Source organism: Hyperolius riggenbachi, chromosome 1 (genome assembly GCF_040937935.1).
Source record: "Hyperolius riggenbachi isolate aHypRig1 chromosome 1, aHypRig1.pri, whole genome shotgun sequence".
NCBI classification, from domain to species: domain Eukaryota; kingdom Metazoa; phylum Chordata; class Amphibia; order Anura; family Hyperoliidae; genus Hyperolius; species Hyperolius riggenbachi.
In genome coordinates, this window is record NC_090646.1 from 330848792 (window position 1) to 330875666 (window position 26875).

A 26875-nucleotide genomic window follows, 5' to 3' on the forward strand; every position below is an offset into this window, starting at 1 on the left:
CCCCTAACACACTGGTATGTTTACTTTTGTGTGATTTTAACAATACAGATTCTCTTTAAATTCTGCACGTATGGTCAAGTCTTTGAATGTGCCATCCTGAAATACCTGGGATATGTATTTGATATCATGGAAATACCAGAAGTGTATATCTGGGATAGAGAGAAGTTCAGGTAGATTTAAGTTCCCCCACAATGGAGAGCTTTGAGATACATATGTGGTGGGTTCACCAAGCAATTTACGAAATTTTTTATATATTTTAATAGTGTTAGAAATGAGGATTGTACCTTCATTACCACTAGAAACTCCATATCTATATATGGCTCCACATAGGGACTCGCATGATCAGGGCCGCCATCAGAAATTTTGGGGCCCCTCACACATCATCAGGCCTGGGCCCCCCCTCTATGAATCCACCCACTGGTTGCTCTGCCCACCCACTAGTCACCCCACTCCCGTGTCCGTGCACGAAGTGTACTGCGGTGAAAAATGTGCATGGCTCCGACACTGAAGAAAGCGGCATGCACAGCGTGATTCGGCAAAAAGTGGGCGTGACCATGGCATTTTGTGAGTGGAAATACTAGCAAAAAACAGGTAGGAACTTGGAGATAGGAACTTGTAGGTCCGTTCTTATCCTTTATCCGTTCTCTTTTGTCCCCCTCTTTTCTCCCTGTGCCTCTTTTGTCCCCCTCTGTCTCACCTAAATTTGTGCATCTTTTGTGTGCCTCTGTGTGACCTCATGTTCCCGTCTCATCTCTTTTCTCCCTGTGCCTCTTTTGTTTGCCTCTGTTCCCCCTGTGCCTCTTTTATCCCCCTATGTTACCGCTTGTCCCCTTCTGCCTCAGCTCATCCCTCTGCCCTAGCCAGGTGTAGGTGCCCCCAGTATAGGTATCCAGGCATAGGTGGTGTCCCAGTATAGGTAACCTGGTGTAGATGCCCCCACTATAGGTAGCCTGGTATAGCTGGTGCCCCAGTACAGGCCAGCAAGATACAGGTGCCCCCAGTATACGTATTCAACTATAGGTGGTGCCGTGTATGGGTGGTGCACCAGTATAAGTTAGCCAGGTACAGGTGCCCCCAGTATAGGTAGCAAGCTATAGGCGCCCTGGTATAAGTAGCCAAGTATAGGTGGTGCCCCAGGAGAGGTAGCCAGGTACAGGTGGTTCCCCGGTATAGGTAGCCAAATATAGGTGGTGCACCAGTATAGGTAGCCAGGTATAGGTGGTGGCCCAGTATAGGTAGCCTGTAGCTAGATATAGGTGGTGCCACAGTTTAGAAAGTCCGCTTTAGCAGTCTCCCTCATCTGCTCCCCACATTCAAGCGCTGATGTCACTCTTCTCTCAGTGCTGGAACGCAGTGTGCTGGTTAGTAAGCCAAAGGCCCGCAGCCAGCACATGCGGCCCTTCCAGCGCCATAGGGGGGGCCCCCAGAAGCCTTGGGCCCTCACTGCAGTGTCAGTTGTCCCCCCTGATGGCTGCCCTGCATATGATCCTGCTATATCTGCTTCTGTGGCTAAACTGGTATCTGATCTATCTCCACTTAGCCATCCTTGGATAGGAATTAGTTGGGAGGACAGAAAATATATAAAGAAGTTAGGGACTGCAAGTCCTCCAAGGTGGTGTAGGTAGTTGGAGTGTTGAAAGCGCAATTTGCGGAGTGGTTCTTGACCAGATAAAAGAGATCATAGCAGAGTTTATTCTTTTAAATAGAGATTGTGGTATCCAAATAGGAGATGATTGTAAAATCTATAATAATTTAGGGGCGACAATCATTTTAATCACACATATTCTGCCATATACATTGATAGGGAGGGATGCCCATTTATTTAATTTAGATTCCATTTGCTCAATTACCGGTATGAGATTAGTATTAATAAATAAAGGCACATTGCGATGTATCCAAATACCCAAGTATTTAAAAGAATCAACTATCTGCAATTGAGATTTTTTTGCAATCAGTTGAGAGTCAAAGTTATCTAATGAAAAAAGAGCGGATTTTGACCAATTAATTGAGAGGCCTGAAATTGTTCGGAATACTTCGTAAATATTGAGAATGTTTCAAGTGAAGGGCCTGGATCTGCCAAATATACCAACATATCGTCAGCATAAAGGGAAATTCGTTCTTCCACACTATTTATTTGGAGGCCTTGTATGGTGGGATTCAACCGAATGGCTTGGGCAAGGGGTTCAACTGCTATGGCGAATAATAAGGGTGATAAGGGACACCCTTGTCTTGTACCTCATTTTATAGCAAAAGATGGGGAAATCAGGGAATTAATCCGCAGTTTGGCCCTAGGCTTATCATAAAGAATTTGGATCCATCTACAGAAATGCTCACCAAAGCCAAATGATTTAAGTACTGCCATAACATATGGACATTTAATGGAATCGAAAGCCTTATTGGCATCTAAAGATAATATTATTCTTGATCCTGAGTTTTTGTGAGTAAACGGTAGGTTTGAATATAGTCTTCTAATATTAAGTCTTGTTGATCTACCAGGGATGAACCCAGTTTGAGCTGGGTGTATAATGGAAGTTATACAATTATTCAGCCTAGTGGCTAATATATTGGTAAGAATATTTATATCTGTGTTAATGAGTGATATTGGTCTATATGAGTCTCATGAGGTTATAAGTGTTATAAGAGCTTCATACATAGTGTCTGGTAGAATCTACCGGACCCCCGGGCCGCGGCCCACTGGTGGGCCACAGGCTGTTCTGAGCTGGGCCGTGCTGTCATCACAGTGCAGAAAGAAGTGTCACTGAAGTTTGCCAGAGGCTATAGAGAAGAGCCATCTGCAGCCATTGTTACTGCTGCCACCTAGCGTCTATTATTTGTAATGCAGCATTCTTTCTGTCTGTCCAGACGCCAGGTGGCAGCAGTGAGGATGACTGAGAGGCTCTGGTCTCTTGCCAGCCACAAAGTTCAGTCTGCACTGAGGTGATCAGCTGATGTTTGTAAGTGAGTGTGGGGAGAAGGGAAGTGTGTGTGTGTGAGGAGGAGGAAAGAGTGAAGTGAGTGTGGGAAGAAGGGGAGTGTGGGGAGAAGGGAAGTGTGTGTGTGAGGAGAAGGAATGGGTGAAGTGAGTGTGGGGATGAGGGTAAAGAGGCTGTGAGGTGGAGGGAAGGGTAAAAGTGAGGGAAGGCAGATGAGGATGGGAAATGACTAGTAGATAAGGTAGCCCAGGCAGTACCCCCCTTCACACCACCTGACACACCAAATGTACTTTTCCAAAGTACTGAGGGTGGTGAAGACAGTAGTTAGGTAGGGCTGGTGTTCCCAGGACTTCTTTATGTAATGACCCTGCCTGTAGAACAAGCCCGCACCCCCCCCCCCCCCCGCGCGCGCAATGACACCCCCATCCCCCGAATCCGCCCGGTCCTTAGAAAAATTGCCTGATGCTGAAGCGGTCCTTAGGTCAAAAAAGGTTGGGGACCAGTGCGGTAGATGACCCGTGTCAAAAATTTTACTAGAGAAACAAGATGTGGGACTATTAAAGATTTATTTTTTTGGTACCATTCTATTGGAATTCCATCTGGGCCTGGAGCTTTGTTGTGTTTAAAGGAGGTGATGGCTACAGTAATTTCCTGGGCTGTAATTGGTGTCTCTAGGTCAAGAGCAGCATCCGATGCTAGTTTTGGCAGATCCAGGTCCTCCAGAAAGGACTCAATCTCATCATAGGTTGCTTCAAATTTGGAGGAATAAAGGTCTGTATAGAACTCAGAGAAGGTTTTTGCTATTTCTACTGAAGTTTGACATGACACACCTAGGGGTGAAATGTTATGTGGAATGGTCATAGAGTCTGTTGACGACTTAAGGAGGCACCTTAGTAATGTACTACATGTATTACCTTGTTCGAAGGATTTTTGGGTTTGAACAATGTTCTTGCGTTTATTTCTTTCCAGTAATGTCAACTCTAATTTCCTACAAGCAAGTTGCTAATTAGTATAATTTTCTGAGGTGGGATCTGTTAATAGTAGGGTTTGGGCTTCTTGGGATTCCTTCTCATGATATGCTTGCAGGGCGATTTCATTTTGCCTGATACGGGACAATGCCCCTCTAAAAGATCCTCGCAGAACAGCTTGGCTAGCATCCCAACATATATCAGGCGAGGTAGTGCCTATATTAAGTGACCAATATTCTGTCATGGATTGTTGACATTCCTCAAGGACTGTATCATCCTCTAACCAACATGGGTTCATACGACATAGTTGTGAGGAGGCAGTACCGGGAAAACGTAACTCAAACAATGGACGGGAGTGGTCAGATATACCATGCGATAAATATTTTAAGTTGATGGAGAAATGACCATGCACAGGAGGCTGAATATATCACTGAGGGAGTGCAACCAGCCAAACAAAATTGTAAATCCAGTAGACAGAAATAGGGGCCTTGCACATCCCTGAATAAAACTTTGCTTTTATTTGAAAAAGTTAAAAGGCATACATTACACGTCCCATACAAAGCAGAGAGAGGTACAGGCAGGTGGGGAGGTCGACAGCCGTTTCGTGCCGTTACATGCTGTGGCGCATCGTCAGGACCTATTCTATAAAATATAAATATTTTATAGAATCAATTAAAGGGATACTGTAGGGGGGTCGGGGGAAAATGAGCTGAACTTACCCGGGGCTTCTAATGGTCCCCCGCAGACATCCTGTGTTGGGCGCAGCCACTCACCGATGCTCCGGCCCCGCCTCCAGTTCACTTCTGGAATTTCTGACTTTAAAGTCAGAAAACCACTGCGCCTGCGTTGCCATGTCCTCACTCCTGCTTATGTCACCAGGAGTGTACTGCGCAGACACAGACCATACTGGGCCTGCGCTGTGCGCTCTTGAATCTTAACCTTTGATATTGTACCTGAGAAGGATTTAGCTATCAGTATTGCGGTCCCATGGGAAAAGGATGAATCGTGAGCAAGATGATATTGTGCAACCCACGTTTTTTTTTAATAATAGTGCTCTAGCTCCTGTAAGATGTGTCTTGCAGACATATAATTTGTGGAGAGAATTTACGGATATAGTCAAAGAATAGTCTGCGTTTAATGGAATTATTTAGTCCTCGGACGTTCCATGAAAGTAGTTTGATTGAGGTCGTTAAGGAGGTTTAATTATATTAAAGCACAGGTTCTGCTCACTACTTCTAATTCCCAGGATACCTCATGTCATGCATATAGTTGTGTACAGTCTGTGCCACTGAATCAACATAGAAATAACAGAAAGGTAAAACAACATGATCCCTCTAGGAACAAAAAAAAACCCCTCCCTGCCCACCCTACCCCCTGTTTACAACTACAGAGAGTCTGACTCCCTTAACGAGATATATAAAAGGGGGGAAAAAATGTGACCGCTACGTCCGGCCTGACTATAATAGTCAAATTATGAACTCCAGCAGCTCCATTTTGTTATCATCAGGCAGAAATACAAAATGTAGTTGTTGCAGGTTACTTTACCAGGCATACAATCAGCTTTGCCTAACAATAGTACAGAAAAAATAACCATGGCCACCTATCAATAGTTAGTGTCCATTTAGATATAATTATTATGCAGGTATTTTGATGTGGATGAATTTAGATTGACCTACGAGTAGCAAGGTAAGAGAAAGCAATAAGTAACACATTAAGGATTAACATGTTTAGTATCAGAATTATATATAATTATCATATTATAACCTTTCATTAATATTATTAACATAAAGGTATGTATAGTATAGTATTAACTGTTAAGAACCAGATATATATTCACATATCTTATAAAAAAACTATAAGGCAAGGTAAGCTTATTTAGCCATAATGAATATATCGTACAACAAAGTTCTCATAGAGCATTTAGAGAAGAGAAAAAAAATGTCATGAGTAAGCAGACACATTTGTTCCAATGTGATTAACCTCCTTAGCTCAGCTCGTCCATTACCGCCAGAGGGCCCCGCTGGGCCGATTTGCTTCATTTTTTTTCAAACACGCAGCAAGCACTTCGCTTGCAGCGTGTCTACTGCGATCGCCGCCGCCCACCGCTACGAGCCACGATAGAGGGTCCCCCCCCCCCCAGACCCCGTGCGCAGCCTGGCCAATCAGAGTCAGGCAGCGCTGCGGGGTGGATCGGAACTCCGGATGACGTCGATGACGCCATCACGATCGTCGCCATGGCGACGGGGAAGCCCTAAAGGAAATCCCGTTCAGAACGGGATTTCCTTATGGGTGAGGGCGCCGGCGGCGATCAGTGGGGTGGGAGGGATAGCGCAGGGAGGGGGGAATCATGTAGCTAGCGCTAGGCTAGCTACATGATGGGGAACAAAACAACCCACAAAAAATACTGCTGCGCATCCACCCTGGCGATCTTAACCTCCTTGGCGGTAACCCCGTGTGTGACACGGGGTAAGCCGCCGGAGGGTGCCGCTCAGGCCCTGCTGGGCCGATTTTCATAATTTTTGTTTTGCTGGACGCAGCTAGCACTTTGCTAGCTGCGCCAGCACTCTGATCGCCGCCGGCCCCTGCCCGATCGCCGCTATCTGCTGCGGCGCGGGCCCCCCCCCCCCCTCCAGACCCCAGCGCTGCCTGGCCAATCAGTGCCAGGCAGCGCCGAGGGGTGGCCCGGGACTCCCAATGACGTCCTGACGTCAGTGACGTCGGTGACGTCATCCCGCCCCGTCGCCATGGCGACGGGGGAAGCCCTCCAGGAAATCCCGTTCTATGAACGGGATTTCCTGATCGGAGATCGCCGAAGGCGATCGAAGCGGGCGGGGGGATGCCGCTCAGCAGCGGCTATCATGTAGCGAGCCCTCGGCTCGCTACATGATTAAAAAAATTTTTTTTAAAAAAAAAACTGCTGCGCTCCCTCCTGGCGGTATTTTTCATACCGCCAAGGAGGTTAATAGAATGCCAGGGTGGTTAAGGAATGGAGAGTCATATAAACCATACAGGGTTAGTTTTTAGAGGAGATATAGCATATCTGCATAGAGAACTTTTTAACCAGGTGTATAGAAGATAGTAGTGAATATCAGTGAAGTTAGATCCAAAAAAGAGGGTCATGGTCTCTGTTTCTCAGGGATAACTGGTATAGGAATGCCTTGATGGTCCATCCATGAGGCTGCTTCAGATGAGGTATTAAAAAACAGAGTTTTACCATCATATTGAATTCCCAGCTTAGAATAAAGCAGATCCAATATAGTATGCTGTTTCCTGCTAAGGCCTTCTTTAATAGCTTGGTAAGTAGTGCGCAGTTTTTTAATTTCAGACAAGAAATCTTGAAACAAAGAGATCTTATATCCATTATACTCCAGGGGTGAAGTGGATCTGGCTTTGCAGAGGATTTCAACCTTGTCCCTATAGTTTAGTAGTTTTGCTATCAGGGGTCTGGGTGTGCTGCCTGGTTTCGGGGGGCCCCCTGGAATTCTATGTGCACGCTCAATGGAAAAAGTGGTGGAGAGTTCTAGGTTAGGAATGGAATTTTTAAGCCAAGATTCTAGAAATTTCTCTGGGCTAGTTCCTTCAGACTTTTCAGGGAAGCCTACAAAGCGTAAGTTGGAGCGACGAGATCTGTTCTCTAAGTCCTCAAGTTTCAAAGCGTGTATGTCGATAGATTTGTCAGTTTTGGCCTGTGCTACTTGAATGGGTCTTATTTTGTCTTGTAAGTCACTAATCCTGCTCCTGTAGCTGCTGCTCTCTCACGCAGTTTCCATAAATCATCCTTGACAAGCAAAAGATCGGATTGTACAGTGTCAATCTTAGTGGTTAAGCTGATATGCATTGCCTTTATGGCTTTTAGAAGATCTGTTCTAGTGGGTTCCCCTTCTCCCTCTTCTGTGACTGTGAGCGGGGCCTTTTATCTTTTCTGCCGGCAGACTTATCCCCATGTAAGTTGGAGATGGTGTCTGTACTCACTGCGTGCTCTGTGCTGGTCTGGGTCTCCATGCTGGTGTCTGATATCTGAGGTGCTGGGGTTATCGCTGCAGTGTTAGAGTGTCCGGCTGCAGTGACTTCTGCAGCGTGTGTGGACAGAGCGGCGCCATCTTGTGTTGCACCCCGCGCGATTCTGACCAGCTTTTCCGCCGCTGTCGCAGACTTCTCTTGTTGGCTTTTTGGCATCACGGGTGTCAGGCAGGAGGCAAGGTTGCTGGCTTGCGGAGAGGCTCGGTCTGGTCGCGGTGGAGCCGGAAGAGGGGACATGGAATCTGCAGGATTCTAGCCAGGCCGGAGGAGCTGCGGGAGAGAACGTCTTCACCCGCTCATAGCTGGCCACGCCCCCTTCAAAATCCCAAACCTTAAACACATTCCTAATCCAAGAAGGAGTTCACTTTTTTCCTATAAAATGAGCAGTGACCACTGTGATGAAATTGGAGCTCTTCTGTTAGCGTAATAGCAGAGCGAGCTGGTTGCAGCAGCATGGTATCAGGGTGGACGACGGAAGCAACGCGTATGAACAAACGCGGAAGTTGAAATCTACTCCCTGGCAGGGATAAATGGACATAAATGGGGTGCATTTTTCTACTAGCTCAGTCCAGAAGCGGTTAACGTACAGCTTACACAACAAGCAAACTGCAGCGAGTCCCTGTGGAATAGGCCTAGTCAGGTCTATGTTGCCGGTGCACAATCCCTCTGTGGGTCACCACTCCACACACGGTTCAATGTAGTAAATACGAAGGAGGCACTCAATTGGCTTCAAACTTGCGTTTTATCAAATCCCAGTAATACACGGCATGTTTCGGGGCATATCCCCTTCATCAGGTGTACATACATTGAATGGCACACAGTGAATAAATACATACTTCTAACCACCACACCCTAAATTGGACCACCTCCATCTTGTCAGCTGACAAGTCAGCTGATCACTGACATCACACAGTCCAAAGTCTTGTTAACCCCTTAGGGCACTGATCAGAGGCATTACTATATCCGTCTACCTCGGTAAACCTGATTAACAAATCAAATTACTGCATCTTAGGTAAACCTAATACAGACAATACTGCGAAAAACTTCTGTTGCAAATATTTGGACCACAGATCCATCTTACCACCCTCCAACCGACACCCCCAACCAATCACGATGGTGTGTGTCCCATTAATACCTGGGGATTGGAGAGAGAGAGAGAAATTAAGTCAGTAACACATAATACAGCATCATAAAAAACATTTCAAGCTGAACATTTCATTCATCCCCTTGGGGTTGATGGACTCCAACTTTCTCATCCACCGGGCCTCCTTCTGTAGGAGAATCCGGTCTCTGTTCCCACCTCTCTGCAGCGGTGGTACGTGGTCCAAAACTAGCCATCTTAACTGTGACACCCTATGTCCGCATTCAAAAAAATGTCGGGCTACTGGGGTGTCACAGCTTTTTTCTCCTGGCTTATAACCACGAATGTCACCTTTATGCTCCTGAATCCTAGATTTTACTATTCTGGTGGTTTTACCCACATAGAACATCCCACAAGGGCATTTCAAGGCATAAACAACAAACATGCTGTTGCATGTATACATTGAGTTAATCTTTATTCTGACACCAGAGTATGGATGTTCAACATAAGCGCCTTTTATAATTGCATGGCAGCAATTGCACTCCAAACAGGGAAAAGTACCCCTTTTCCCTGTCAGATCACCAATACATTGTTTCCTGGTTGACAGATCAACCCTGCTCACCCTGTCACGTATTGTTTTACCTTTCTTGTAGGAGAATAAAGGTGGCTCAGTGTCTGTACTCACTGCGTGCTCTGTGCTGGTCTGGGTCTCCATGCTGGTGTCTGATATCTGAGGTGCTGGGGTTATCGCTGCAGTGTTAGAGTGTCCGGCTGCAGTGACTTCTGCAGCGTGTGTGGACAGAGCGGCGCCATCTTGTGTTGCACCCCGCGCGATTCTGACCAGCTTTTCCGCCGCTGTCGCAGACTTCTCTTGTTGGCTTTTTGGCATCACGGGTGTCAGGCAGGAGGCAAGGTTGCTGGCTTGCAGAGAGGCTCGGTCTGGTCGCGGTGGAGCCGGAAGAGGGGACATGGAATCTGCAGGATTCTAGCCAGGCCGGAGGAGCTGCGGGAGAGAACGTCTTCACCCGCTCATAGCTGGCCACGCCCCCTTCAAAATCCCAAACCTTAAACACATTCCTAATCCAAGAAGGAGTTCACTTTTTTCCTATAAAATGAGCAGTGACCACTGTGATGAAATTGGAGCTCTTCTGTTAGCGTAATAGCAGAGCGAGCTGGTTGCAGCAGCATGGTATCAGGGTGGACGACGGAAGCAACGCGTATGAACAAACGCGGAAGTTGAAATCTACTCCCTGGCAGGGATAAATGGACATAAATGGGGTGCATTTTTCTACTAGCTCAGTCCAGAAGCGGTTAACGTACAGCTTATGCAATTTATTGCAACTAAAAATTTATTTTTCAAATTTTAGCCCTTGTACTTGTCCACCAACATGGTAAAATGTTCCTGTGTTGCCATGACCTCTAAAACATTTGACTGATTATTGGGAATCTACTTTATGAATTTGCTCCTGAGTCTAGGTTTCCAGTTTTGCATTTTGTATTAGATTTTTCGCATAGAAATTTTGCATTAGATTAGCAACAAATGGTGGTGAATGGGGCTGTTTCCATGTAATGCCAATTTTCGTAAGCATTCGCATGCAGAAAAATAAATCTGAGATCCTGCTTAATTTTTTCAGATATTTTATGTGTATTGGCCGCGATTCACATATAATGCTTTGCAATGGCATCAGATAGCAATGCAAATGTTTGCATTAGTTGCGCGAAAATTTGCGTTCAATGCATGATTACAGGAAGATGTCAGCGGTCATGACTAAACTGTTCCTAGGTAGATTAAGTTAAATTTGACTAATGTGAATTTGCGAAAATTTGCATAAATGCATACAAATTTACATGCGATTTTTCGCCAATCAGGAAAATCGCATGTGATTTTTGAGGGACGCAAAAATTTCACACTACAGTGGAAATGTAGCCTGAGTGTATTACTATCTTAATGCAAGGTTCTTTCAATTGTAATAATAATAATAATCCGAACATTTGTATAGCGCTTTTCTCCTGTCGGACTCAAAGCGCTCAAGAGCTGCAGCCACTGGGACGCGCTCAAGAGGCCACCCTGCAGTGTTAGGGAGTCTTGCCTTGAACTCCTTACTGAATAGGTACTTGACCTAGCCAGGATTCGAACCCTGGTCTCCCATGTCAAAGGCAGAGCCCTTAACCAGTACACTATCCAGCCATTTTGTTATAATCTCCAAACTTGTTTCCATGTATTTCTGTAGGTGGTGGTCCAAGTATCATCTCCAAGTTTTCTATTATAACCCAGGAAACAAGATATTTGAAAAGTATTAATTTACATTTGAGATGGTGGTTTACTTTGAGGCTGGGAATAAACTAGGCTGTGCATTTTACTGCGTTTACAGGGCGTTTACAGTGCGTTTTCAGTGCGTCTGCATTTTGCGTTTTCATTCCGCACAGGATTTTTTGCATTTTACATGTGTTTTAATGCATTTGCAGTTTCATATACATAAATTGCATATGCGTTTTTTATGCTTTTTATTTGCGTTTTATGCAAGTCCCTAGGAAGTCAACAGGAAGCGGAAATACGTCTTCAAACTTGTTTTTTTTTTAACGCATAAAAATGAACTAAAACACAATACCTCTGCACCACCATTGACTTTCATTTGCATTGTGTGCATAGCCCATTTACACTATTTGTGGTAATGGCACACCATTTACGTAATGCTTGTAAAATATTACATGCGCTATCAGTGCAATGTAAAATGTAACATCCTTTACGCACGCCTTTGCCCGTACACAGAGTGTGGCCATGAGGACATATCTGGCAAACTCTTATTGAATATATTCAGAGAGATCCTGCGCAGCAATAGTGGACTGGTGAATGCATCGGGAAGCTTTTGGACCATCCTGGGGCTTCCCTCTACTTAGGTAAGTATCTAAGTTTTTTTTCCAGACATGTTACAGGTATGCATTAAGCACACTCAAGTATAAGTACATCAGCTGTAAATTAGTCTATACTGTCAGAATCCGCTCTGCTGGCCTTGATTCCCTGCACAGTTTGGTTTCCTATGCAGGTTGCATAGTTCAGTCCAGGGAAAAGAGGCCTTTTTGTCAGTTTGCAAGGCTGACTGATTTGCATCCAATTATCTTGCAATCTGCTTCTCTGCTTCCTTTGAAGGTTTTCAGCATAAATGTCATTTCCTCCCAGAATTCCTTGCTCGTCATAGTTTCTGTTTAGTGAGACTAACCTTAGAGCCTCAGCCTCTTTGTATCTTGTTGCGAATATTCTAGTGTAGTTAATTCTTGGGGAGTGCATTTTGCACTCCTACTAGTGCAGTCAGGTTGTATATTATTTGTACTGCCTAGTCTTGTCTTGTCTTGTCCTGTCCTTGCGATTGTACTATCTCCTGCGGTGGCTGATAGTGAATCGTTTAGTCCTGTTCCTAGATCGCATGCGCCATAGCGCTAGAGGCAGTGTGTCTCCCTTGTCTGTGTCTTGGAGTATAACCTTAGCAGCGGTTGCTACTGGTTACTCCTTCAGTCTCTTTTGTCTGGAACGAACGCTTGCTGTTGTCTGGTGTTAGGCAACCGATTAGCAAGCGTTCCCACTATCTGTTTGTCTTTGTTCTCCGCGTTAATTTGTTAGTCAGGGTTGGTACGTTTTGTCACTGTTGCGCTTAATGTGCGGTGACCGTACTATTAACGTGCTTGTCACTGTTGCGCATAACGTGCGGTGACCGCGTTTAGTTAGTTCATTTGTTATTTTCCTTGGCGTTCAGATTGTAGTTATTTGCTGTGTCTCCCTTTACTCCATTCATGCTCTGTCTTTGCCCAGTCTTGTGTTGCTGATAGCAATCGCCTCTCTTGCGATTAGCTTCCTCTCTCTCTCTGGTCTGTTCTGTTGTGATATGTCTACCATCGCTGGGTGGCGACTAGATTGGTAGACATTCATATAATCTGTCTCTGTTCTTGCCTTTTTTTTTTTTGGAGTTGCTACTTGTTTAGATTACCTGGTGTTGCTTTATCGTGCAATTTCAATCTGGCATCTGTGAATGTACAGAGGATTGGTTCCTCTGTACTCCACAGCTCCACCTGCTGGTTGGATTCCCCTCTACAAATATATACTGGGTACTTTGCTTCTGTGATTGTGGCGATTTCCATCTGCTTCAGCGTGCGTGGGGTGCGCTGACTGGAAATCGCCCTCAGATCATTACATATACACACCAAGGGCAAAAAAGATATGCTTTTCTATGTAGGCCATTGTGTTTCAGTCAAAAATAATAATAATTATCCAGTTAAACTGATATGTTCACATATTTAATTATTTTAAAGTGGGCCTGTAAGATACAACCACATTTCATCAGATTTCTGTGTACCTTACCTTTATTTTTCTGTTGTAAAATAGTGCTTTTTGTAATTGCCTGTTGATTATAACTTTCTCAGGAAATCTTTTTTTTGCTCTTGGTGTGTATAGACTAATTTGCAGCTGATGTCCTTATACTTGAGTGTTTATATCAATAATACTATGTGTTTATATCAATAATGCTTGGTGCACTAACGTAACCATAATCAACAAGTCTTGTTCACCTGATGTGTAATATCTAATGCTGAGATGTTGTCCGTTTTACCTACCCAGGGGACATACAGTTATTATAATTATGGCAGTGTACATTCCACCTCATGCCAATACTAAGTCAGCAAATGAACAACTGTTTGATGTCATTAGTAAGCAACAGAACTCACACCCTGATGCAATTTTCATCATTGCTGGAGATTTTAACCAAGCAAATCTTAAGAAGGTATTTCCCAGATTTTATCAGCATGTAAAACCAGAGGAGAAAACACTTTGAACCATGTCTATACAAACATAAAAGGTGCCTATAAGATCACCTCACGCCCCCCACTGGGACAGTCTGACCATCTATCTTTGTTTCTTATTCCAGCATACAAAGCCATTATCAACACTGCTAAACCAATTAGCAAGTCTGTTAAAGTCTGGCCTGAGACTGCTGTCTCTCGGCTCCAAGATTGCTTTGAAAATACAGATTGGAATATTTTCTTTCATGAAACAGACCTGGAGACATGTACTTCCTCTGTATTCTCATTAATTTCTGTGTGAACACCATCACTGTCAACAAAAGAGTTACGGTTTACACAAATCATAAACCATGGATAACAAAAGAACTCAAGGAACTCCTAAGGAATAGGAACAAAGCTTTTAAAATACAGGACAAAGAAGCATATTCTTCAGCCAGAGCAAGTCTGAAAAAAGGCATATGAAATGCAAAACTTAAACACAAACAAAGGATTGAGGAAAACTTTGAACATGACTCAAACCCAAAGAGGATGTGGCAAAGCATTCAACTATTCACAGATTACAAAAAGAAGAATAGCACTCAATATACACTAGACAATAACAACCCCAGCCTAGCAGAGGAACTTAAAAACTTCTTTGCTAGATTTAAAAAAGACAACAATCGGCCTCCAGTCAACTTTGGGCCCACTACAGACTCACAGCCTTTAATCCTTCACATACATGAAGAGCAGCAAGAACTCACAAATATCAACACCAGGAAAGCTGCAGGTCCTGATGGTGTGCAAGGACGTGTGCTCCAGGCTGTGCTGGCCAACTAGCGAAAGTTTTTACACAAATATTCAACCTCTCTCTGTTCTTAGGTGTAGTCCCCTCATGCCTTAAATCCACAACCATTGTGCCAGTTCCAAAAAATCCTAGGATAACCTGTCTTAATGATTACCGACCGGTTGCTCTAACCCCTGTTATCGCCAAGTGCTTTGAACGACTGGTAGCCACACACATCAAAGCCTCCATACCAGCAAATTTAGATCAACACCAGTTTGCTTACCGAACAAATAGATCGACTGAGGACGCCATCTGTGTAGCTCTCCATGCTGCCCTCTCATACCTAGAAAAACCCAACTCCTATGTTAGGATGCTCTTTGTTGATTACAGCTCAGCATTTAACACCATCGTACCTAGCCAGCTGACCAACAAACTCCATGCACTAGGTCTTGCTCCCTCCATATGTACTTGGTTATTGGACTTCCTTACTAATCGCCCTCAAACTGTCAGACTAGGAAAACAGACATCCTCCACCCTTACACTGAGCACTGGCGTGCCACAGGGCTGTGTATTAAGCCCTCTCCTCTATGCACTTTTCACCCATGACTGCCAGCCTATTCATACCTCAAACATAATTGTTAAAGGGACTCCGAGCAGTGCAAAAACTATGGAAAGATGCATATCATTTTAAAGCTCTCTTTCTACTCTTTCCAATGATATATAAACCACCGCCCTACGCCTTTTAGTTTTTGCTATTTTCGCGATTGCAATTGCAGCGGCCGCGATTTTGATCATTTGATATTGAAAATAGAGAAAACTAAAAGGTGTAGAGCGATGATTTAGGTGTCGTCAGAAAGAGGAGAAAGAGAGCTTTAAAATGATATCCATCTTTCCATAGTTACATTTTATTACACAGGGCGACTTTTTCTGCTGAATGGAGCTGCTGACTGAGTTTTCTCTATTTTCGCAATCGAAATCGCGGCCGCGGCAATTTCAATCGCGAAAATAGCAAAAACTAAAAGGCGTAGGGCGGCGGTTTATATATCATTGGAAAGAGGAGAAAGAGAGCTTTAAAATGATATGCATATTTCCATAGTTTCTGCACTGCTCTGAGTCCCTTTAAGTTTGCAGATGACACGACCGTCATTGGGCTTATATCAGACAATGAGGAAGCTGCATACAGAGAAGAAGTTAGGAACCTGACTGCATGGTGCGACATTAACAACCTGTTATTAAATACAAAGAAGACCAAAGAAATTATTCTGGACTTTAGGACCACCAAAAAGACCACTCACTTACCGCTAATGATCAATGCAGAGGCTGTGGAGAGAGTTTCCAGCTTCAAATTTGTGGGAGTCACCATCGCTGAGAACCTGTCCTGGGCTGACAATGCTTTAGCTCTAACTGGAAAAGCACAACAACGCCTCTACTTTTTGAGAAAACTAAGGAGCGCTAACCTCCCACAGAAGCTGCTGGTTAATTTCTACAGATGCACTATAGAAAGCGTTCTGACCAATTGCATGACGGCCTGGTACAACAGCTGCACCAAGGCTACTCGAGAAGCCCTGCAGCGAGTTGTTAAAACAGCAGAAGCCATTATTGGCACTGAACTACCATCACTGGAACTCTTGTATAATACTCGCAGCGTGAGAAGGGCCAAAAACCTTATCAAGGGCTACACTCACCCTGGAAATGCCTTGTTTGAGCTCCTTCCATCAGGTAAACGTTTTAGAACAATCCGCACACACACAAACAGACTGAAAGACAGCTTTTTCCCATCCGCCATAAACTTGATGAACTCTGAATCCTCTCAGAAATAATTAACACTGTGTACAAATTGTTTAAATATCTGTAATACCTGACATACTTGTATAATTTCTTCTCTTCCTTGTTACTATCACAATGTTCCCTATATGCACTGTGGGGTTGTCATAAAAAGTAATTTAGTTGTGTTACACAATGACAATAAAGTGAATTAAATTGAATTGAAATAATTCTCTTGACAGGTGGTTTTAATGCAGAGGGTTTTCTGTCATCTGTGGAATGCTATTGTCCAGAAAGCAATGAGTGGAAAGAAGTGACTGACATGCCAACAGGATGCAGTGGGATGGGTGTAGCAGTTACCATGGAGCCATGCCTGAACTTTACAGATGATGTTGAAGAAAGCTAATAGATGTCACTGAATGAAGTGCATGCCAACACTACCTACTCAAACAACACATATCATTTGAAATAACTGCCAGTTTACCTCTTAATTTGAAGGTTAGTCAAGGAGTACACCCTGTGCTCTGGCTCTACAAACATAATATGTGGTAACGGTAATGGCCAACTCCCAAAAACCATTTCAATCAGTCCTTAATTTAGAATTTAAATGTTCCTTCTTAAAACAAGGTATTTGCAAGTATCATCTGTTTTAAGAAGGCAAATTTACATTTAACATAGCTTTTTTTAGTAAGGGGGCTCTCATGCTTTTTTTTAGTTACCTTACAAAATCCTAGTGGTTTTGATTCATCTTGATGTAAATACGTATTCTGTAATAGTTAAAGCAGATATTTAGTGTATAATGCATATTCAACAGATCATCCTTTCCTGTAGTTATAATTACCTGCCCGGTCTTCCTCTTGAAAATCAGTCAGAAAACAGAAGGATTTTTTGTTGGGGGGTGGGAGGAGTGCAGGTGTTTAAGCTCCGGAAGTCCGTGGACACAGACCCCCTGGACTGAGAGAAAGACCAGGCAGGTAATCTGTTGAATATCCATTATCTCTATCCAAATAGGTAAATTCTGTATTAGAAAGAAATATATATGGTTGTAGATTAATCTGAAATAGACCCAAGAGAACATACACAGTCATATGATATGCCCAGAAACATGCTTAGTTAACTTTAAAGTTATCTTGTAGTAAACCTAAGGACCTGTCCACACTCATGCCTTATGCATCAAAACACTGCTAAAAATGCAGTTAACTACGCATACAAATACATGCATTTATATGTGTTTTTGAATGTGCTTTTATCTGCGTTTTTTTTGATGCATTTTTACCTTGTGTGTACCTGAGATGAGAAAAAAAAATAATAATACCTGGGGATCCTCTGCTAGGCGGCCCGGTAATCTCGCCGTTTGGGGCCAGCAGGCACAGTCCGGCCATGTGCTCCACTGGGTGGTAGTGTTTGCAGGACTCTCCTGGCGGTGGGAGCACGATGCCAGCATGCGCGCGGCTAGGTATGTGTAGTGCGCCTCGCCTGGAGGAATTACCGGGCTGCCTAGCAGAGGATCCAGGCGGCCTGGGAAGATGGCAAGGGACCGATCAGCCTAAAGGGGGATGGAGGAAGCCCCAAGTATGTATACATTTTTTTTATTTTTTAACTCTCAGGTTTCCTTCAAAGGACTTACGAGGTGAAGCAAGGTAGTAAGGAGTTAACTTAGTTGTAAAGTACAGGAGACTAGGTTACCGACACCAGGATGCGGCTGGAGGATCCCAGGTAGTGTTCTCCTTTTTAGTGCGAATGATCCATGGAAGGATAAAGAAAGCAAGGGAACTGCTCCTTTTTGACCCTTTATTGGCAGTGTTAGTATACAGACAGCAAAAGAAGGGAGGGGTTAAACAGCCCGACAGCTTTTTCGCGATGTGTGTCACCTTTTCAGAGGCAGTAGAACCAAGGTTCTAAGTCATAAGGTCATAAATTTAAGGTCATAAAGGAGCGATGCCCTTGCTTTCTTTCTCCTTCCATGGTCCATGTTTAACATGGTGTAGATAATGCAATGCAAATCAGGACTACTACTACGTAGTTTAGCTATAAATCCTACCGGACTTATCCACTTGCTAGGGTCCTTCAACTCGGATCCCTTAATGCTGCACATGTGCAGTAAATCAAGTTTCCCATCATGCGCTATGAGAGCGCTCAGCTGCGTCAATTGGAATTGATCTGCGTTTGCGCATGATGGGGAACTTGAATTATACATTCAGGTCAAAGGTCCCATAGTGGATAAATCCAGGAGGATTTATAGGTAAACTATGCAGTGTAGGGGAGAGCGGGAGAAAGTTCTAATTTGCATTGCATTATCTACACAACTAAGTTCAATCCTTATTACCCTAATACCTTGCAAACAGAAGTTGTGGGAGAGAATAGCGTTGTGGGAAAAAATGCAGTACATAGTGTTTTGGTGCATTTTTTTTTATTCCCCATTGACTAAAATTATATGCGCTTTTTTTTTAAAATGCATCCTTGGTGCGTTTCTTATATATGTTACGGCCAAAACCTAAAGTCTACCCACTTCGCGTTCTGGCTGGTCAAAACTAGAAGTGGCCGTCTCACTGCGGCAAATGTAAAAAAGGAATGACATTACCGGATTCCTGGCGGCATGAATGAATTAGATTTCCTGGCGGCAATGGGAGAAGTGAAGCCAGCTTTGGCTCCTCCCACTGCCCCCCTCCTATTAAGCTCTGGCAGCCGGGGACACACGCATTCCCCCAGAGTCATTTGTCACGGCAGGGAAGCAGAGCGGGAAGGCTGAAGACATTGCTTCTGCCAGCACCCGCTCTGCAGGAACAAATGGCAGGATGACGAGTCATATGAATGACTCTGGGGGAATGCGTGTGTCAGAGTTGCATCTGCCAGAGCTGAATAGGAGGGGCAGCGGGAGGAGCCGGCTTCATTTCTTCCATTGCCGCAGGTAAATCTAATTCATTCATGCCGCCGGAAATCCGGTAATGTCATTCATTTCTGACATAGGCCGTAGTGAGACGGCCACTTCTAGTTTTGATGGCCAGAAGAACCTGAAGTGGGCACATTTCAGGTTCTGGCCGTAACATATACACCAAAGTGCAACACTTGAGTGGGGACATCAGAAAGTACTTTCTATGTACTTTCTGATATCCTTGCAGATTGCAGTATGCATTGCATTGCTGAAATCCACAATGCAACACACTAGTGTGGACATGCCCTAAGCCAGGGGCGAGCCTGGGGTGCCTGGCACCTGGGTGCAAGATTTTCTCTGGCGCCTATGGGAGTGGTTAAATTAACCACGCCCAACCACATAACCACACCCATGTCTTGCCTAATCACACCCACACCTTCCACCTCTTTCCGCATGCATGTGATACCCCATTCCTACCCCTCTTCCATGGGCTTGCTCCTGGCTGGCTTTGGCTTCCTGCGAGTCTGCTAGTCTCTGGATTGACTCAGGCTGAGAGGCTCTGCGAGTGCGACGCAGTCACACACTGCATATTTATGGCTGCCTGCGGCCACCCTACTCTCGCTGTCGTAGGCTCCTCCCCCCGCCAAGCCCAAGCGTGAGGTGGGCTGCCTGTATCTTTCCCGTTGCGCCGCGCAGCCTGCCAGTGTTGCCAACCTTTCACGTTATTTTTTTACTGACAAATACCTAAAAATTTACTGACAAAAGATTATTTTTACTGACAAAATTTCCCCACTAAATGCACATAAGAGACAGCTTTTCCCCCATGTAAATGCACATAACAAGAGACAGCTTTTCCCCATGTAAATGCACATAAGAGACCGCTTTTCACCAGCAAATGCACATAACAAGAGACCGCTTTTCACCAGCAAATGCACATAACAAGAGACCGCTTTTCACCAGCAAATGCACATAACAAGAGACCGCTTTTCACCAGCAAATGCACATAACAAGAGACCGCTTTTCACCAGCAAATGTACATAACAAGAGACCGCTTTTCACCAGCAAATGTACATAACAAGAGACCGCTTTTCACCAGCAAATGCACATAACAAGAGACCGCTTTTCACCAGCAAATGCACATAATAAGACAGCTTTTCACCAGCAAATGCACATAAGAGAGATTTTCACCAGTAAATGCACATAATGACAAACAGACAGTGTCCCCAGAATATATAGCCAGGGATATATGTCCCCAGGATAGGTAGCCAGGGGGTATATGCGCCCAGGATAGGTAGCCAGGCGGTATATGCGCCCAGGATAGGTAGCCAGGGGGTATGCGCGCCCAGGATAGGTAGCCAGGGGGTATGTGCGCCCAGGATAGGTAGCCAGGGGGTATGTGCGCCCAGGATAGGTAGCCAGGGGGTATGCGCGCCCAGGATAGGTAGCCAGGGGGTATGCGCGCCGAGGATAGGTAGCCAGGGGGTATGCGCGCCCAGGATAGGTAGCCAGGGGGTATGCGCGCCCAGGATAGGTAGCCAGGGGGTATGCGCGCCCAGGATAGGTAGCCAGGGGGTATGCGCGCCCAGGATAGGTAGCCAGGGGGTATGTGCGCCCAGGATAGGTAGCCAGGGGGTATGCGCGCCCAGGATAGGTAGCCAGGGGGTATGCGCGCCCAGGATAGGTAGCCAGGGGGTATCTGTGCCCAGGATAGGTAGCCAGGTGGTATCTGTGCCCAGGATAGGTAGCCAGGTGGTATCTGTGCCCAGGATAGGTAGCCAGGTGGTATCTGTGCCCAGGATAGGTAGCCAGGTGGTATCTGTGCCCAGGATAGGTAGCCTGGTGGTATCTGTGCCCAGGATAGGTGGCCAGGTGATATCTGTGCCCAGGATAGGTGGCCAGGTGATATCTGTGCCCAGGATAGGTAGCCAGGTGGTATCTGTGCCCAGGATAGGTAGCCAGGGGGTATGTGCGCCCAGGATAGGTAGCCAGGGGGTATGTGCGCCCAGGATAGGTAGCCAGGGGGTATGTGCGCCCAGGATAGGTAGCCAGGGGGTATCTGTGCCCAGGATAGGTAGCCAGGTGGTATCTGTGCCCAGGATAGGTGGCCAGGTGATATCTGTGCCCAGGATAGGTAGCCAGGGGGTATGTGCGCCCAGGATAGGTAGCCAGGTGGTATCTGTGCCCAGGATAGGTGGCCAGGTGATATCTGTGCCCAGGATAGGTAGCCAGGGGGTATGTGCGCCCAGGATAGGTAGTGAGTGACAGGAGCGCGCCCCGCCGCCGCCGCTCCCTCCTCCGCTCCCCCCTCACCCTTCAGCAGCCCTTCAGACCTCAATCAGCGGGCGACCCGACCAGGAAAAGGGCGCCGGACGCACCCGCTCTATATGCGGAAGTGATGTCACTTCCGCATATCAGTGCGGCGTGCTAGGTCCTAGCGCCCGCCCGCCTGATCGAGGTCTGACGCGGCGGCTAGAGGGAGGGAGCTTGAAGCGGCGGCGGCGGTTACAGGGGGAGAGCGGGGCCGGGCGGCGCCTCTCAGAGGCAGGCGCCTGGGTGCCTTGCACCCGCAGCACCCGCCCAGGCTCGGCCCTGCCCTAAGCTATATAAACTTAGCATATTATGAGGAAGACTTAATCAGTACTTAAGCAGGGGTTAGATTCAGTTGAAACTGTGTGCTGAAATTATTTTTGTGGTAATTATTATATGCAAATTACTACTGCTACTAAGAGTATCAGGAGTAAGTTTTTCTATGCCAGGAGGAAGTCCCTGTTGGCCCATTAATGCGATAGATGTCTCAGGAGCTTAGCTCAACTTCATCTGAGTTCCAGTTTGCTTTATTGTATCTGCTTCAATCTACTGAAGACATAACATTTTCATTGAATGTATCATCTGATTAAGTATGTTTTTCATATGCTGCATTTCTGTTAACTAAGCATGTTTAAGTGTGCACCCAGGCTGTGGTGATCAGTTGTAGGTAGGGAAACGGAAATGGCTATGTGTCCCTGGGCTGTGATCTAAATCACAGAACTCATTCAACAACAAAAAAATCTTTTCACAGGTAAAACTGTTTTATTCTCATCCTGTATTTTCTGTTAATCTGCCTATCTGGAATTAAGCATGAAAAAAATGTATTATTTTAAACAAGGTCTTGTGTGTTACAGTTTGAGAGATCACTATGTTGTAAACAGTATCGCAAGTTTGTGACTCACTTTTTGTTTAATTTTGTTATCACTGTTGATTGCAGTTGAAGCTTATAAGTCATATTTATTACTTTTTACGTGTTATGAAAAAAACACCCTGTACATGGCTGGGGCATTACGTACTTCTCAGCTACAGCCAACACTCAGTACATTTGATGTGGCTTTAGTTGTTAAAAATGTATGTGTAACTGAGCTGTCTAAAGTTTTCTGTTCAGTTTGATAAAATGGCTATGTGGCATTGGTTAGGGCCCGTTTCCACTTGTGCGGCGCGATTTCGACGGGAAAATCGCGGCAACGAATCCGTATGCGGTTGCAGTTTCGTTGCCGTTTCTATGCGGATTTTCACGCGGAATCGCTCGCGGTTTGCACAACGCGATTTGGGGTTTTTAAACGGAAGCGCACGCGGAAACGCCGGGAAAACCACAAGACTAAAATGCTTGCGGTTTTCCTATTTAGTTACATTACCGGCGAATCGCGTGCGGGTGTGCGGCGTGCGAATTCTGATGGGTCTGCCGTGCAGATTTTTTCTGCACGACAAACCGCACAGAATCACGCAGAAGTGGAAACAGGCCCATCCACTTCTATTGCTTGTGCGAATCTGCATGCATAAAACGCATGCAGATTCGCTGTAGTGAAAACGGGCCCTTAAACATCAGTCTCTGAACACATATGGCTCAATCCAATTCACTTTTTCTCCTGAATTTTCTCCTAGGTGACATTTTCACATCTTATCAATAAAATGCCTTCTAAGCAGACAAAAAATACTCTGACTAATTTTGAAGTCGTTTTTCGCCTGCTTTTTGGTACATTTTCAGTTACAGAGTACTGAAAAGTTATTTTAACCTATTTTGGTTCCTGGACATAGAAACTACGACCAGGAACCATGCGTGCTCCCGCGGCCGATCGCGCGCGTGCATGCGCACTCCCGGCCACGGATTCGGTAGCCAGGGAATCAATGTATCGGGCTATGGTGCCCGATCACTGATTCCTCTCCCCTGCTGAAAATGCGACAGCTTCTCTCGGAAGCTGTGCCTTTTCTGGCCGTTCCCTCCCCGATGCGTCACTCTAAGCGTGTGTTACGCTTAGAGTGATGTCATGTAAACAAACTCATGGCCGCCATCTTGTGGCCAAAAAGTAATACTACAACTGAAAATAAAAATAAATTAAAATGAACACACATTTACATTATAAATCTATTGTTTACCTCCTACCCTCCCAAAACTACCCAAATAAAATGTTTACTATAAAAAAAAAACCATTACAATAATAAAAAAAAACATGTAAATATTTACCTAAGGGTCTAAACTTTTTAAATATCAATGTAAAGATGAAATATTTCTATATTTTTTTTATTTTAAACTTGTTAATAGTGATAGATGCAAAATGGAAAAAATGCACCTTTATTTCCAAATAAAATATTGTCGCCATACGTTGTGATAGGGACATAAATTTAACGGTGTAATAACCGGGACATATGGGCAAATACAATACGTGAGTTTTAATTATGGAGGCATGTATTATTTTAAAACTATAATGGCTGAAAACTGAGAAATAATGAATTTTTCCATTTTTTTCTTATTCTTCCTGTTAAAATGCGTTTACAGTAAAGTGGCTCTAAGCAAAATGTACCCCCCAAAGAAAGCCTAATTGGTGGCGGAAAAAACAAGATATAGATCAGTTCATTGTGATAAGTAGTGATAAAGTTATAGGCTAATGAATGGGAGGTGAACATTTCTCACGTGAAAACCACGGAACCTGAATGGGTTAAACAATATATGAAAAATTCTCTCTTAGGAGAAAACTTAGGAGAAACAGTGACTTGAAAAAGGTTCATAGGGCCCAATCCAATTCAAGTTTTCTCCTAACCTAGGTAATATTTCACATCTTATCAATAAAATGCCTTTTAAGCCACCATTAAGCAAGAAAATACTCAGAATATTTTTGACAGTACTTTGTCATCTACATATTGAAACCTTTGCAATTGCTGAGTGCTGAAAAGTTCTTTTAAACAGAAGATGAAACGTATCTCCTAGGAGAAAATGTAGGAGAAAAAGTGAATAGAATTGGGCCCATAGTGTGTGATCTGCATGGTAACATGAATGTCCATAGACATGTCATGTTACTGTACACAGTGTAGTACAGTGTGTTGCAATGTAACATGTCTGGGGACATTTTTGCGGACGACACATGGGATATCCTGTTAACTTTACATTACAGCTACTGACATCAACATTATAGTGCAACTCATGGTGCTTAGCATACATGTGACAACCTGTGTGTAAAATCGCATTTGTGCACCCTGCACAGTGTGAGTAAAGGCAAAGCCAAAGTTTTTTGCCCCTTAATACATTGGCCCAGTGTTCAGATTGTGTATTGGATTGTGCTAATTCACCTTCCGTGCTCTGTCTCCCAGAACTTAATTCTTCTGCATGGACTGCACAGTTCCTTCTTCTCTGGACATCTTGTGGCAGTGGCATAGTCATATGATATCAGGTCAGACCTGATCAGGTGGAGAAGTCAAGAAAGAGATCAGTCCATATTGGAAGTCCACTACTGTAGTGCAAATATGTTGCCACTTTTTTTCTCCAGCAGAGTTCTGTTACACTGTAATGGAATTCTGCCACCCTTATTTTGTGTGTGCCCTTAAATGTGCAGCCAAATTTCCATTTGTTGCCGGTATTTTCATAGGTGCCTATGGTGCATACAAATGTCCCTCTCGCCAATCACTCCCAAATTGTCTTTTTCATTGAAAACATTGTGTTGCTTGGCTTTATGCAGAGAATCGTAATACTAAATTGTCAATGACTAGTAGACTTGTTTAACTAAAGAGCCTTAGCACTTCCTTCAATAAACACACCAGCAGAAAATCAAATCTATGTAGATAAAGGTGGCCATATATGATTCAACCAAAACATTTGCTTTTTCCCATTCTCTTTTCAATTTAGAAAATCTATCAAATTTTGCAGATTTCTGGATATTTTACTCTTTTCCAAGAGTGGAAAATTCCGTTCACTTTTTAGAAAGAAATTAAAAGTGTAGGGTTGTTTGGTTTAATTGTCTAGACAATACAATCAATAAATCAAGAAAATGTATTGCATTTAAAAGATTTTAGGAAAAAAAAATTGATGTATGTCCATCCTTAGACAAAATATTTAACATAATTTCTGAGAATAGTTTTCTGTGTTAGTTTTCATATACTTTTTGTGATTACCATTATTAGATGGAAAAGTTGTTCAAAGTTATAAAAATTGTTTGTCAAACACCTGCACCAGTGAGGCCTTTCAGCTGCTGGATGGATAACAGTATCCTTGTATTACTGAATAAGTGCTTATAGTAAAATTTAATCCACAGCACTATTTGCAAAATATTAAAACTTCTTTATTGTTAAAAAAAACAAGCAACATGTGTCTCCTGGGTCGTTAACCCTTTTTAAACCATCTACAATTGACATGCACGTGTTACCCACACACATACAATTCACTGCAGTGAATGAATATTAAATGGAAAGAGAAAATGTTGGGCCCAAAACAAAGACATGCGCTAGTTCAAAACTTAAAAATTATAAAAAATTAAAAATGATTATATCAACAGGGAAAAAAATGAGCTATCCACTATTATTAGAGACCCTGTAACAAAAAAAGTTCCCCTGGGGGTTACTCACCTCGGGAGGGGGAAGCCTTATGGTCCCATTGAGGCTTCCCCCCCCCCCCCCCCGCTTTAGCTGCAGGCAGTCCAGCGCTGGCTCCCCCGAAGTGTCCTGGAATCCTCCCTCGACAAGCCTGACAAGCGCTGATTTATTTACCTTTCCTGGCTCCAGCGGGGGTGCTGTTGCGGCTCTCTGTATGGAGATAAGCGAAAATAGCCGATCTCCTTCTGGTCCGCTCTACTGCGCAGACGCAAGAGACTTGCGCCTGCGCAGTAGAGCGACCTAACAGCAATCGGCTATTTCCGCCTATCTCCGAGGCAGAGAGCCAATACTGTTCCTGCCCTGGAGTTGGGAAGGTAAATATTTACATCCTCGCTGTTTGGGGCAATTGATCTCCGCCGCCATGGGACCAAGGCAAGAGTATTGATTTCGTAAAATTGCACAACCAATTACCAGTGCAATTTTTTGGAATCAATACTCTTGCCTCTGATAGACTGGATGCCTCCAGTTTTTTGACAGGAGACTGTCTTTTAATACTTTGCAAATAGCGCTGTGGATTAAATTTTACTATGTTCAAAGTTATGCTTAAAGTCTGTCTTCACAGTACCTTAATAAAAATTAAATGTAAATATATCCTAAATACAGTGCTGCCCATAATTATTCATTCCCTGGCAAATTTTGATCTAAAGTTACTTTTATTCAACCAGCAAGTAATTTTTTTTGCTGGGAAATTACATAGGCATCTCCCAAAAGATAATAAGATGATGTACAAGAGGCATTATTGTGGAAAAAAAACATTTCTCAGCTTTTATTTACAGTTGAGCAAAAAGTGTCCAGTGC

The 26875-nt window shown here is 44.2% G+C and overlaps 1 protein-coding gene across 2 annotated transcripts in view; it reads left to right on the top strand.

The window, feature by feature from the left end:
• LOC137549360 (kelch-like ECH-associated protein 1A) overlaps positions 1-16897 on the top strand; it is an 80692-nt gene extending 63795 nt beyond the window's left edge. For both annotated transcript variants that reach the window (XM_068271198.1, XM_068271199.1), the window contains exon 7: positions 16560-16897. In XM_068271198.1, coding sequence (XP_068127299.1) covers positions 16560-16723 — 164 coding nt within the window. In that variant the 3' untranslated portion in view covers positions 16724-16897. The remainder of the gene's footprint in view (positions 1-16559) is intronic.
• The last annotated feature ends 9978 nt before the right edge of the window (positions 16898-26875 follow it).